Source organism: Sorghum bicolor, chromosome 10 (genome assembly GCF_000003195.3).
Source record: "Sorghum bicolor cultivar BTx623 chromosome 10, Sorghum_bicolor_NCBIv3, whole genome shotgun sequence".
NCBI lineage: Eukaryota > Viridiplantae > Streptophyta > Magnoliopsida > Poales > Poaceae > Sorghum > Sorghum bicolor.
The window spans coordinates 3,678,929-3,694,367 of NC_012879.2; the positions used below are offsets into that span (position 1 = coordinate 3,678,929).

Genomic DNA, 15,439 nt, shown 5'->3' on the forward strand with positions numbered 1-15,439 from the left:
ATATATGAGATCTAGCTAGACCCATATGTCATTTGCAGTAGTAGTTACAATGGTGCATCCTACAACTTATTCTTGTAGTTTGTTTTCAAGATTTTGAAATAAACAGAGACATTAGAAAAAAATGAAAAACAATATTTTTTGGTTGACACATCTCCTACATGTAGGTGTTGATTTAATAAATATAGACTTTGTTGGGTAAGATATAACCTATACTAGAAAAACTATCATCCACTCAATAAAAAAGAAAAATCACTAAAATTATTTGTCACTCGTAAAAGATTTTATAGAAAGACCACAACTCTTGTTGTGATTATAAAAAAACTGCATAAAGATTACAAATTCATGTTGTACCTCATGATATGTACATGGATTAGTCATGATGAAAGACTATGAAACAATGCATGTAGCCTAGCACATACGCACTAGATTTGACTATTATCGTTACCACAGTCTAGTCGAGATCTTAAAATTTACTCATGAAGTGGAACCAAAATTCATTTGATTATAACACGATTCAAAATATGGCCTAAGTTCTAATTTTGAAGAGATATACTTTGTTATGATTGGAAATTATAATGTTACATGCCAACTGATTATAGACGTATACAAGTAAGTGTGAATTGAATAAGTACTATAAGTGAAGGCTAGTCTCAATGGGAGTTTCATTAGAGTTTTATGCACATTAAATATATTGACGTGACACTGTATTAATGAAGAGAGAGATGATAAGAGTTTCATAGGAGTAGAGAGAGTTTTATCCCATAAAACTCTTCAGCACTGTTTCCAAAAATATAGATATGTTGGAAACTGTGTCATGAAACCCTCACTGAGAATTGTCTAAGAATGATAAATTGAGTTAGCTTCACATAAGGTATGTATAGCTAGTAATTATTAAATCTTTTCCTTGTTATGAAGCTAGGTTGTCTGTGCTTACATATAGATTTGTGTGAGCATGTCCAATTTAAGCTAACTGAGGTCCACATATCATTGATGTTGGCTACCAACAAGGGTGAGATGCTTTGTTCTCAAAACTAGATGATACCCTGCTATGTTGCTATGGAAATTTAGTATCGATATGAAAAAAATAGAGTGAGAAATAGTGAAATTTAGTATTGTGAAAAATAATGTGCTACTCAATAAACTTTGAACCATCTATAGAAGTTTTGAATTTTATGAAGTTAGTTTGCACAAGAAAACTTTGGTATACTTCTTCAGCAAAGAATATTATATCTTCATATTTGCAAGATTGCAAAAAATAATTAGACATGCATCGCAATCCTCAACACTTATTATTGATAGTTCCAAAACAAAATGCTTCTATTTGATAAAATATTAATATTTTTCTTAAACAGAGTTAGTTCACCACCAAAGTATATACAAAATTGGAAGAAACTAAATGTGTAAACAAAGATGTTAAGCTAATCCTAGTAAATCTCATAAGCGAAAGTTATTGCATAGTTTTTCATGTCACCTGCAGTTGTATCTACAATGGTGATATCTAGAACTCTGTTCTTATAGTATTTTTTCTTTTACTTTTAAAAAAAGAATGCACAAAAGAAGAGTATGCAAAATACACCTCCTACATGTTGCCAATGATCTATCAAATATTCTATTTGTTTTAGTAGAATTGTTGGAAGAGATGTAAGTCATTCTAGAAACTTTTTTGGCTACTCCTATAATAAAATGATAGCACTTGAAAGGACCTATTGCCACACAAGTCAACTAGAGAGTAAAGTTTTAAACAACACTTGCAAAAAACAATTAGTACTTGTTGATTTGGCTTTGCAACCAATTAAAGAACACATGGAATTAAATCACCTAGACTATGTAGGAGCTATTGCAACTACAAGAGCTAGAGCAAGACGAAAACAAAAGAATAAGCACAAGCTACTCAGGCTTACTCTAAACAACTACAAAAGCAACAACTACACAATCTCCTACTTCCACTAAGGATTGAACTTAACAAGTTACCAAAAGGTAGAATATGATGATCTCTTGAAGTTTTATTTGGATGTGCCTACATACACAAGCTCATAATTCTAATCAAACAACAAAAGCACAAGGGGGTGATGCCCAAATCAAACACAAACATAAAGAGCACATAGAGACAAGTGATTTATCTTAGGGTTCAATCAAACAACTAGGGTTCGCCTACATCTATGGTAATGAGGTGGTCACAAATATTGGCTTTTCAAACCATGCCTCTCCAAGTGACCACAAATATTGAGCTCAATATTTTGATACCTTTGAGGCGACTAAAAACTATTTAGAGCTCCATGAGCAACACCTAAGCCAACAAGGAGCAAGTTGATCACATGCACTCAATCTCACTCCTAGGCTATGACTTCTCTCTTGGCCGTCTCTTTAACTCCACGGCTCAGCCTAGGTCTCCAGTGTGCCAATGCATCCTAACAAAGTCGGTCAAAGAGTTATAAATAGAGACAACATAGTCCAACCAATGATCCATTGACACTCTAGGTGAACCACTAGATCATTTAGTGATGTCACAAGGTCAGGTTCTCTAAGCTAGCCATTGGAGAGTCCAATTGAAATTGTGATTTGTCTATCTACCTACATTGAAATGCCTAGTGGTTCTAGAGCATACACATAAATGATCAAGCCAATATTTGTGCCAAGACGACCTTCACCTTCATTGGACTATTCAATTGCCATCTTCTCTTCTCTAGATCTTCCAATGAGCCTTGAGTGAAGGACTTAGCTAAATTCTTTGATTGTTGATTGGTTACTTCATTGGATTGTTCAATAATCCATTGATAGCCTTTGAATCGATCATATACTAGTTATAGTACAACTCCAACTCTAGGTTGGGTCCTGCTATCAATACATGCTATGATGATCTACTAGACATTTTTGTTATTGTTCAATAATTCTATAACCTCATCCTTTAAGTTTCTATGTTCATCTATATTTCTAATAGTTTCTCCTAATTCATCCTATGGCTTGATCCACTAGTCCGGCCTATTATTGATTTCAATCCTAACTTATCCAATTTAATATATTTGATTTAAATTAGGTGGCTACAGTGTACACTAGACTTGAGCATTTTACGGGCCAAGCCAAGTTCAGGTCGAGCCAAAAAAGCTTGATTATTTGGGGCTAAAATAATCTCACCCATGATCGTCCCACTAGGTGACTTAGGCCTATTTGTTTGGACTAGATCCTTGCATGCCACCCTGTGCATTTACAATGTAAAACAACTAAAACAAATATTTCAGTTCAAGCTTGGGCCAAGAATTTTTTAGGTAGTAGGATCTATGCCTAGGCCCAATCCACTAAGGTTTGTGGGCAGGAAAAAACCTAATAGGCTCAGGCCGGGCCAACATAGGCTCAATTTGCTCAGGTCTATTGTAGAGTTCCTAAATGTACTCTTCGAATGGTGTCTAGGTCTAATGTTGATCCTTTTGAGTACCAAACTAATGAGTACCAAAAAATGGCATACTTTGTTACAAACTCAATTTAAAGAGCTGATTGTTTTCATACATTAAGCTTGACTTAGGCATTTCATATAAAAAACCCAACAAATTCTCATTAGTTCTTAATTATTGTGTTATCTTCATCAAATTCTCATTCCACTTAGAATTATTAATAAAATGTTCATGTGAAAGAACACATATCTTGTAGTGAATACAAACAAATTGTAAGTTTGTGTTGTAGCTCATGATATGCACATGAAGCTACCACGATGAAAGAATAAGAAATAATGTACTGCATTGTACCACAACACATGCAATGGATCCGATTAGCGGTTCTTTAATTATAGCTGTTATGCCCTAGTTTAAATATTTAATTTCTCACATGAAGAGGAATAAAAATTCATGCAAATACAACACAGTTCAAAACTTGATCTAGATTCAAATGTTCAAGATATGCACATTCATTTTCATGATTTAAAACTTTAACATTACATGACAGCTCACTGAAAAACATACACAAGTAAGTGAAAACTAAACAAGTACTAGAAGTGGTACGAAGGATGAGCTGCGAGTTAGCTTGACGTAAGAAGTTTATAGCAGGTGATTTTTTTATCATTTATTTGTTATGCCGCTAGGTTGCCTATGTGCGTGTGCATAAATATAGGTGAGTAGATTCAATTTAAGCCAAATAAATGTATTGTAGCACAACAATATGCAATGGATCTGATTAGTGGTTATTTGATTATGGTTATCATACTCTAATTTAAATATTTAATTTTTCACATGAAGAGGAATGGAAATTCATGCGAATACACCATGCTTTAAAACTCAATCTAGATTCAAATATTCAAGATAAGCACATTTATTTTCATGATTAGAAATTTTAACGTTATGCGACAACTCACTAAAAAAGTATACAAATAAGTGAAAACTGAACAAGTACAAAAGTGGTATGAAGGATAACCTGTGAATTAGTTTGACCTGAGAAGTTTACAACTGGTGATTTTTTGATCTTTTGTTTGTTACACCACTAGGTTGTCTACGTGCTTGTGCATAGATGTAGGTGAGTAGATCCAACTTAAACCATGTAAATGCATTGTAGCACAACATATATACAATGGATTCGACTAGTAGTTTTTTGATCGTGGTTATCATACCCTAGTTTAAAAGTTCAATTTCTCACATGAAGTGGAATGAAAATTCATGAGAATATAACATGCTTCAAAACTTGATCTAGATTTAAATATTCAAGATATGCACATTCATTTCCATAATTGAAAATTTAATGTTACATGACAGCTTATTAAAAACGTACACGGGTAAGTAAAAACCGAATAAGTACTAGAAGTGCTACGAAGGATGAGTTGCGAATTAGCTTGACGTAAGAAGTTTACAACTAATGATTTTTTGATCTTTTATTTATTACGTGGCTAGGTTGGCCACGTACGTGTGCATAGATGTAGGTGAGTAAATCCAGTTTAAGCCATGTTAATGTGTTGTAGTACATTACACATGCAATGAATTTGACTAGTGGTTCTTTGATTATGGTTAGCATATCCTGATTTAAATATTCAATTTCTCACATGAAGAGGAATAGAAATTCACGTGAATACAACACGCTTCGAAACTCGATCTAGATTCAAATGTTCAAGATATACGCATTCATTTTCATGATTGAAAATTTTAACGTTACACGACAGCTCACTAAAAACGTACACAGATAAGGAAAAACTGAATAAGTACTAGAAGTGCTACGAAGGATGAGCTGTGAGTTAGCTTGACGTAAGAAGTTTATAGCTGGTGACCTTTTGATCTTTTGTTTGTTACGCCGCTAGGTTGTCTACGTGCAGATGTAGGTGAGTAGATCCAATTTAAACCAACTACACGTGAGGTCTACATATCAATGACCTAAGCGACCTTCAAAATATCAAACAAACAAGCTCTTACAAAAAGACCAAATTTTATTCAAAGTGTTTTAAGAAAACAATAGGCTTATATGTATGTACTTAATGTGATAGTTTAGAAAGCACGCAACAGCAAAATTCACATAGATTTGATTGTTTTCATATATAGAATGTTATTTTAATCATTAAATGTGAAGAAAATATGATTAAGTTTTTCTTCAAAAAAAACAAGCCACTACTAGAAGAACTTTCAACAATATAAAGAAATATTGATTTTTATCAAGTTAGTTTAACACACGAAAGATCCGTTACACTTCTTGTACCAAAGAATGTCATGCTCTTCACAAGCATCACAATTCTTAACGGTTCTTATTGATAGATCCAAAATGAAACAGTTTTTTTATTAAAAGTTATTCATTTTTATTAAAAAAATCAGATTCAGACTTCAGCTTCATACGCGGCAGTCCACTACAAAATCATACGCAAAATTTGGAAGACAATAAATAAGCAAACAAAATTGTTGTGATGCAAAACAGTTATTAAGCCAAATTAATTTTACTAGCAAATGTTCCATGTCGCCTTGCAGCACATGAGATCCACCTGGACCCCCAGATGTCATTTAGTTAATTTATTTTTTACTTCCAATTATTTAAAATAAACGAGCATTTTATAATAAAAAAAATCAAAACAAAATTTCCTGGCCCATCCATTTCTTACCTGGCGGTAGATCTACTAAATATTAGATTTATTTTTTCGGGAAAAAAAAAACTGGTTTTGAACTGTCAAGAGCGGCATCTCACGTTTTTCTTCCCAAATTTGTGTTTGAAAGGCGTTCAAACTACCATGAGACAGATTTTACGAGCAAAGAAAAAATCTCGTATAAATGGCAATGCATTAACTAATAATGGAGAAATATCTCGTTCCCTCCCTCCTTCCATCTCTCAACGACCCTCCCCTATATTTCTCTCTCTCTTTCTCTCTCCACGCAACGATCTAGTCTCGCCATCCTCCTCTACTCCTCTCCCCTATCCCCGCTTCCTTCGCCACAAGTCACTGAGGAGCCGCCGGAGCAATGGTGGAAGCAGCAGCTGTGGTCCACAAGGCGGCCGCGGCCGTGATGAGATCGTCGTCACAGAAGAAGATCAAGCAGGAGCCTGCAGAGACGACGACGATCCGCAAACTAGTTCGCGTCTTCTGCGAGGACCGTGACGCCACGGACTCCTCCGGCGACGAGGCTGCTGCCGGTGACGGTGCTTCTGGAGCGCGCGGGGTGCGTAAGTTTGTCAAAGAGATCGTCTTGGAGGAGCGTCGCCCTTGTTGCGATGTCACGGCGAACCCGGTGCCTGCCGGGAGGATCGCCGGCGGTGGCAAGAGGAAAGCGCCGGCCGGCGCGGGGGCGGAGCCGAGGTACAGGGGCGTGCGGAGAAGGCCGTGGGGGAAGTACGCGGCGGAGATCCGCGACCCGCACAAGGGCGAGCGGGTGTGGCTGGGCACCTTCGACACCGCCGAGGAGGCGGCCAGGAAGTACGACAGCGAGGCCCGCCGACTCCGCGGGCCATCGGCGACAACCAACTTTCCCGCAGCGCCAACGACGCGGCCTGATCGTGTTCCACTTCCACCGTCGTCGCCGCACGCCGTTCCTGCCGTGGGCGAGCTCTCCTCCGCCGAAGAGTCCAGCGACGAGTCCCAGCTGGTGGTGGGCTCGCCGGTGTCCGTCCTCCGGGCAATGCCTGGCGAGACGACGCCTCTGACGACGCTGAAGCCCACCGACGCCGCCGATTCCACAGCCAAGAAAGACGCGGCGCCCGGCGGGGGCGCCGGCCTCTCCCCGTTCTCCGCCGACGCGCTCCTGCCTGATCAGCTCGGCGGCGAGGACGTGTTCTCCTTCACCCCTTTCGGCGGCGATCCGGACTTTGGCGGCGTCCCGTTCGACGACTCGCCCACGCCGCCACTCATCGACTACCTCGCCGACGACCCGACGCTCGACCTCGGCAGCCTCCCGATGTGGCCAGGAGTCGACGGCTGCCGCTTCAGCGACATCGGCGACGACGACCTCTTCTCCCTCCCCCCGCTCTGAAGGAATTAATGATCGTCGAGCAGCAGCGCGGCGCGGCGGCCGGCGCCGGAAGTGTTGTCCTTTCCCTTGTATGTATGGAGCCAAATGCTATTCTTTTTTTAGTTATTAGAACAAATTATTCTCTCTTGGCGTCGACATCTCATCTCATTCTCATTCATTCAGTGTGCATTCGGTGTGTTAAGTAATCGATGAGTACATGTATTCATTGTGTTAATGCATAAGGCGAGACTTGGATCCGTTTGAGAATTTTAACCAGTTTGTTGTATGTTCGTTCCATCGTTCTGGATATTGACCAGCGCGAAGGCTTTTTTGGCTTTCAAAATGCTCGGCTGCTCCTGCAGCTGACGAGGCGCCGCAAAACGGCCAACGCTTCGAGCGCCGGGACTGCAGGAGTTTGGTGGTGCTCAGTGGCGCTCGAGATAGCTACGCCGTAAGCGCAGGCTTGGACTGAGTCTGCTGCATGGCCGACTCGGCCCAAGTTCAAGTATGTGGGTTTGCATTGTTTTGCTGCTCACAAGTCGTAACAGTATAGTAGTGCTATAATTTTCACTAGATGTCATACATACGAGGATGCACTCACTCCATGGGGTGTATTTTTTTTTTGCTAGAATTAGAATGGTTTTTTTTTTTCGATCAGACAAAAGGTTTACGCGATAAGTACTACTCACTGGTCTGAAAATGTACCCTCTCCTTTGAAATTACAAGGAGTATATTAACATATTTTTTTACGCGATCAGACAAAAGGAGTATGTTAACATTTTTTTTATAAAAGAGTGATGTTATCATGTTCATATTTTGGAAAAAATAACATGATGATGTGAAAGTTCACTGGTCTGAAAATGTACCCTCTCCTTTGAAATTACAAGGAGTATTTTGTTAGGAACCATGCTTTGACTTCGATTGACAATTGTTCTACCAATTCACTTTGTTGATACAAAGTCATAATAAGTAAGTATTTTTCAGTATGAATCTGATAGCATCAATTTTATGCCAAATAAAATCAGGCATATGGAACCGTTCTTACGTTGCATCAGTTACAAGTTTTAAATTTAGGCATGAGGAACATGATACACATCTCGACAAAATTGGCAAGAGCATTATGATATACATCGCGACAAAATCCGCTAGTGCAACATCCAACTCATGCCCAGCTTGTCTCAAACACACGTTGGTTATTAAAGAAACAACGACTCATAATACGCTTGCCGTTATCTCCCCTAGAGGGTCCTATTCCTTCCTTAAACCTCTCAGCCCATAGAAGCAAGTGTCTAGTGGGACATCGTTATTTATTTTTGTTCCACTTATGAACACTAGGAAATAGAGGTGGATAAATGCTTCTATTTTTCCTTCTCCTCTTTCTTCCTCTCTTTAGTTGAGCAAAAGGGGAGGATCAACAAAGGTGGTAGGTGGCTCAAGCTTGACAACAACATGCCATCGTGACAATGGTTTCACTTGTCGTGCTAGAAGGCATAGGCCACCAAGGTGAAACTTTTTTGTTTATCTCAGTCAACACACATCAGTCCATTGGATTTGGATAGAATGTATCACCTGTCTTCGTCTTACACACCTGATCAGTTGGAACTTGGAACATGCACAATGTCCACTCCCCTACCTAACACCCTTATCAGGTCATCCCCCATGGTGCTGCCACGAAGTTCTCTACCTCTATCACCGTTGTGCTAACCTAGTGGAGCTTGAGGTCCCTCACCCAAAGTCCCAAACTTGGCCCAACCATCATCCTCCATTGCTTGTGGCTAGTGGCAACATGCCGCCTCACCATTTTGCTCCTTACCAGTCTGTCTGGCCTACCTCCTCGATCAATTTCTAAGCCCAAAGCACATTGGATTCTCTAGCAACCCTTACCCTAAACCCGAGGCCACTTGCAGTGTGTAAATCAAATCACCTAATATTTTTAAAACCTTAGTAATTGAGGTGTGTAAAAAAATTGTTGCTCGTTATTTATGCATGGCTGACTCTCAAGCTAGGTTGACCAACCTAGCATCCAAGCAAAGCCTCAAGCAAGTTCGAGGCATCTCCTGAGTCAGGTATTGAAGCAGGGACTTAGTTTTAGTAGTTTGCCCAAATCTCCAAGTTCAAGCTTGTAGGTAGTTATTCACAAGTTACCAAGTATTCACTTTTGCATATGGCCACTAGAGTGATATGCCTTTCACTAGATGTCATACATATGAGAATGTACTCCTCTATTCAGGTGCATTTCACTGCTAGGACAGGATTTAATAGATAATTATTGTATTAATATACATTTGTACAAAGTTGATGTTATCATATTCATATTGGAAAACATATATTCATGCGTAAGTTTAGTGATCTGAAAAGTTATCCTCTTCTTTGAAAATACGAGTATCTTGTTAGGACCATGCTTTGATTGATAATTGCTCTACCGTTTCACTTTTCTGTTACAAAGTCATAATGAGTAAGTATTTTTTAAATATGAATATGATAACATCAATTTTATGTCAAATAAAATTTGGCTTTTGGAACGTTCTTACGATGCATCAGTTACAAATTTCAAATTTAGGCATGAGGAACATGATACACATCATGACAAAATTTGGCAAAACGATTATGATACTCGCGACAAAATTTGCTAGTGCAGGATCCAACTCATGCCTAGCTTACCTCTAACATACATCAGTTATTAAATAACAAGGGCCCATGACACGCTTGCCATTATCTGGCGAGTGCTACTCATTGATTAAACTTCTCTGGTCATAGAAGCAAAGTCTAGTTAACCTGCATGAGTCCTAGGACATCATTATTTTATTTCTGTTTCACTTGTGAACAAACACTAGAAATAATGCGCAGATAAATGCTTCTCTTTTCTCTTCTCTCTCCCTCTCTCTTTCTTCCTCTCCCTATAGTTTAGTGAAAGGGGATAAGTAGCTCAAGCTTGACAACAGTGACATGTCATTGGAGACCACAATGAAACCCTTGCCACTTCATTTTTGATAAAATTTGGAATTTCTAATCAATTTGTGACTGTTCCTAGGCAACATAGGTTAGGCATTGGATTTGGATCGAACGTATCACCTGTCTTCTCCTTTGGTCGTCTTCCACACTCGGTCAGTTGGAACATGTACAACACCCACTCCTCCCACATGCTGCCCTCCTCTAGTCACCCCCCATGGTGCTACCATGGAATTTGCTAACTCTGCCCCAACCGCGCTAACCTAGTGGAGCTCGAGCTCCGCCGCCCAAACCTGGCCCAACCACCATCTTCCATCCTGTTGCCGGCAGTAGCCTACCGTCTCATTGCTTCACCACTCACCCACCACCTCTACTTGTCTGGCCTACCTTCCCTGATTAATTTCTACAACTGGAGCACACCGAATTCACAACAACCCTCACCCTTAACCCAAAGAGGTCACCAATAGTGTGCAAATTAAATCACCAAATTTTTTTTGTAGTGGAGGTGTGTAAAAAAATTGTTGCTATGGCTGACTCTCAAGCTAGGTTGACTAACCTAGCATCCAAGCAAGTTTAGGCCATCTGCCTGTGTTAGGTATTGAAGTAGGGCCTCTCCAATAGGAGATCTATTTGAGAACCCAAACCCAAAATAGGTCTCCAACACAATACTTATAGCTTTTAACAGAGTACTCATTCAGAAGACCCATTTTGAGTATCAGGAGAGGCATAACCTAAATTTAGGTATCCTCTCTCCTCGAGACCCATTTGCAGAGAGTGTTGTCTTTTAGGTCTTGTTGTTGGAGAAGACTAAAAATAGGTATGAGACGTTTTACCTGTAGCGCTACCCAAAGGATAAATGGGTCTTGTATTTTAGGTGACGATCGTTGGAGATAGTCTAGCTTTAGTAGTTTGGCCAATAAGTTAAGCTCAAGTTTGTGGGTACTTTTGTTGTTCGCAAGTCGGCAAGTAATTCATCTTTTTCATATGGGCACTAGAGTGTTGTCTTTCACTAGATGTAATACATATGAGAATGTACTCCCTCCATTTGGTGTATTTCTCTATTAGGATGAGACTTAATTGATAATTATTAGATTAATATATTTTTATACAAAATTGATGTTATTATGTTCATATTTAAAAATATATAATTATACACAAGTTCAATGGTCTAACAAGTTACACTCTTCTTTGAATAACAAGGAGTATGCTCTTAGGACAATGTTTCGATTAACAATTGTTTTACCATTCACTTTTATATTTCAGATATAAAGTCATAATAATAGGTAATTTTCAATATGAATATGATAACATCAATTTTATGTCTACGCATATGGAACTGTCCTTACGATTCATTAGTTACAAATTTCAGATTTAACACAAGGAACATGATACACATCACGATAAAATTGGGCAAGATGATTATGATACATATCGTGACAGAATTTGCTAGTGCAAGATCCAATTCATGCCCAGCGTGCCTCAAATCTCGACTAGAGATCTACCCGTTCCCCAAATCTCTCAGCCCATACAAGCCTAGGTCTGGTTAGCTTGCATGAGTCTCAGGATACTATTATATTTTCGTTTCACTTATGAACATACACTAGAAAGTACGGGTAGATAAATGCTTCTCATTTTTCTTCTTTTCCCTCTCCCCTTTCTTCCCGTGTCTAGTTGAGCGAAAGGAGAGGTCTGACAAAAACGATATGTCGCTCAACTTGACAACACCACATGTGCATAGTGATAGTGGGTTTCACCTATCAATGAGCAAACAGATTCATACACCTAAGGCATATAGGTCACCAAGGTAAAACCATAGCTGCTTCCTATTTGATAAAAAGAATTGTAGAAAATATTATTTAAAATTCGAAGTTTTTTTTTCAAATTCTTTCCTTCAAATGGTTTACAAAATATATTCCCGAAATTTCTTTTGATAAGTCACCAGCAAAAGTTTTACCAAAAAATCGTCTTTAGATAACTTTCCCTCTAAGGCCAGTCTGGGAGTTTCACCAGGATGTCATGCACATTTATTAGTGCGTCATGTCAGCAAAACTACACTTTTTGCATGAAACGAAGAGGAGAGAGAAGGAAGTAGTTTCACCATGGTGAAACTCCGCGGGCGTTGTTTCCCACGCGGTGAAACGGGGTGAAATCCCCACTGAGGGCCAAATCGTTTCACCATCTCGCATGTGATCCAATCATTTTGCAGCAATTAAATGTTTTGCTTAGCTTTGGAAACAACAAAGTGAAATGCTTCATTTATGGGGTTATTTCATAGATGGTTTTATTTCAATCTTGATGACATGTTGGTATGTGAAATTGTGTAGTGACACTGTGCATTGAGACTGGCCTAAGAACTTTTAAAGAATATTTTAAGAGTATATTTTTTATTAATTTTTCGATCAGAACCATGAGCTACTTGTGCATGTAAATGTGTAATTTGCCGGCATCAAGGTCGATGAATAATTGAATTGCATATAACAGCGTCACCGGTCACACATGGTCTTCGAAAAAGTAGAAAACCATTCATTCAAGAGGCGATGGCGCCATGCACAATAGTAGTACTAGTTTTTTATGCGATCTCGCAAACAATTGATGAATGGCGAAAAGGTTTGGGACTTTGGGTGAGGGATTGGAGTATAACACACTTTGTTGTATCACTAATCTTTGGAGTTACAACAAGTAGCTCATGGCTCTGATCGAAGAATACAACACATCAAGGGGCCTTACACATCATGTATATAAACACACGTACTTGATATATAGGTACAGACCATGATACGCCTTTACAACACATCAAGTTACAATACATGTACATGTAGATACGTATATATGTGACGGGCGGCACCATTTTAGCAGGCAAATAAGTGGCAGCTGAGATTCGTCGTTGGCTTCAGCCCCGTTTCCTCCTCGTGGCGACGATAGCCGCCACCGAGATGGCGGCCACCGACGAGGCCCAGATCACGCCGGGGCGGTTGCGGACGAAGAAGTTGGCCATCCTCTGGTCATGGTACTCTCTCACCTTGTCGATCTCCCTGTCCATGGCCACGTACACGGACGGATACGTGGCGTGGCCGTCGATGTTCTTGATCAGCTCGTGCACCTCCTGCGCGCCGCCGGACCCGCCGCGGACGACGCCGGCGCGGCGGAGGATCCGCACGTCGGCCGCGTCCTCCACGATCTCGTTCACCATCTGGAAGTAGCGCGTGATGGGCTTGCTCTGCTCCTCGTACTCCCGCGCCAGCAGGTTCCGGGCCACCGTGGCCAGCTTGAAGTCGTACACCAGCGCCGGCATCGACACCGCCGGCTGCGTGAACTCGATCTCGGCGCGGCCGTTCTCGGAGGCCTGGAGACGGACCCCGGACCGCCGGAGATCCCTCGCCGTCGGCATGCGAGACGGCCTGCCGGTGACGCTCCCGCTCTTCCCCAGCGCCGGCTTCACCACGCTCATGTGCAGGCAGTCCAGGAGCGTGCGCGCCGCCGCCTCCTTGCCGCTGGCCACCACGTCCTTGAACGGGCTGTCCTTGGGCGCCGCCGCGGGCTTCTTCGTGGAGAACGGCGAGTAGTACCAGCAGAAGCGGTGGATCACGTCGGCGAGGTTCTGCTCCGTGACGTCCAGCTTGTACTCGCGTCCCACTCCCATGGATTCCTTGACGTCCTTGAAATCGGAGTGCCCCACAGTCTCCTTGACGACGGCCTCGATGTGGCGGGCCACGTTGAGCAGGTCCTGCAACCAGAGCTGGTTCTCGAGCTTGATCACGTCCGTGACCATGTCCAGCATGTGGCGCGACTTGAAGATCTGGTCGACGGAGTCGCGGTCGGCGTTCTTCGTGGTGATCGCTTCGTTCAGCTTTGGCAGGAAGCCGACGACGAGGAAGATGCCGTCGACCACGAGCTGCTTCTTCGCGTCCCAGTGTTCGTCTGTGACGTCCGTAGCATCTCCTGCTTCTGCATCAGCGACGGCGTCGGAGAAAGAGATGAGTAAACAAGTAGTGTCAGACTCGATCGTATATGGCGACGAATGGTTGCAATCTGGGCGACGTACGATACGACGATTACCTTCGGCTTGTCCACTGATTTTGGAATGGCATTTGCTGGCGAGGGCCAGGAGCAGGCTGTTGGCGCGCAGCATGTGGTCGTCGACGAGCTTGCCCGTGACGGCCTCGTAGACGAGCGCGGCCTTCACCCGGAAGCTGTTGCGCCGGTCGATGGCGCTCCCGCCGCTCCGGTCATCATCGTGCGTGAAGAAGACGCTCGAGGGCGCGAACTCCGCCGGGTGCTCCGCGCGCAACCGCCCGTACGCCGTGGACTTGAGCATGGCAGCGTACGGTGCCGCCGACAGGGCGGCGGCGTTTCCCTTGGTCGTGTGGTCGATGGTTCCGCTCATTTTCGCTTTGGTTTCCGGTGGTGACGCTTCAGAACTGGCGGGTGGACGATGGGGTTTTATAGTTCTCGCTCGCAAGAAGGGGCGTGATCAGGACAATGCCCACTCTTTCTGAATTCGCCAGTAATCCCTTTCTTGAGCGTGATCAGAGGCAGGCAAGCCGCAAGCACCTTACGTGACATGGAGGAATACGAATTCAGGGTCTGTTTAGGATATAGAAATTCCACAATAATTATATAGAAATTCCACATGATTCAGTTCAATTTCATAGGAAAACGTAAGAAACTATTTCAAACAGGGATTACTGGATAAAATTCTTTATTTGACACTACTAAGAGGAACCATTTCTTCGTTGGCTCTGCGTCCGTTTCTTCTTCATTGCTAGCTTTAGTTAAAATTAAACATTTATCACCCAAAATAAATCTAACGATTTGATAATTGGCTGTTAAGGAATCCAGGTTTGACAGACACGACGATCAGGGATCGATCCCAAGCTGATGTGCCTGTCCGGAATGGAGGCCCCGCAAGCTTCCCCGCCAGATTACACCCCTGCAGGCATCGCGCACCGAAGGCTCATGCACTCATGCTCGCGTCGCGTATAGAGCCGTAGACCATGCCCTTGCTCTGAAGGTATTACTGACCAAGCGGACGGGACGTGGTCACGACAAGTATAAAGCACCTGAAACATGGAAACCCGTGCTGGGACACAAGGCAT

The 15,439-nt window shown here is 41.9% G+C and overlaps 2 protein-coding genes across 2 annotated transcripts; one reads left to right on the forward strand and one right to left on the reverse strand.

Annotated features, from left to right (window-relative positions):
• On the forward strand, positions 6,236 to 7,644 carry LOC8070859 (ethylene-responsive transcription factor CRF1). Its single transcript, XM_021449315.1, has one exon. It carries the CDS (start codon positions 6,411 to 6,413, stop codon positions 7,413 to 7,415), a length of 1,005 nt encoding a protein of 334 aa, XP_021304990.1. The 5' UTR covers positions 6,236 to 6,410; the 3' UTR covers positions 7,416 to 7,644.
• Positions 12,973 to 14,872, reverse strand: LOC8071359. The gene is made up of 2 exons (XM_002437827.2): positions 14,400 to 14,872; positions 12,973 to 14,288 (listed from the first exon to the last, which is right to left on the reverse strand). The coding sequence occupies exons 1-2, from the start codon at positions 14,725 to 14,727 to the stop codon at positions 13,234 to 13,236; spliced, it is 1,383 nt and encodes a 460-aa protein (XP_002437872.1). The 5' UTR covers positions 14,728 to 14,872; the 3' UTR covers positions 12,973 to 13,233.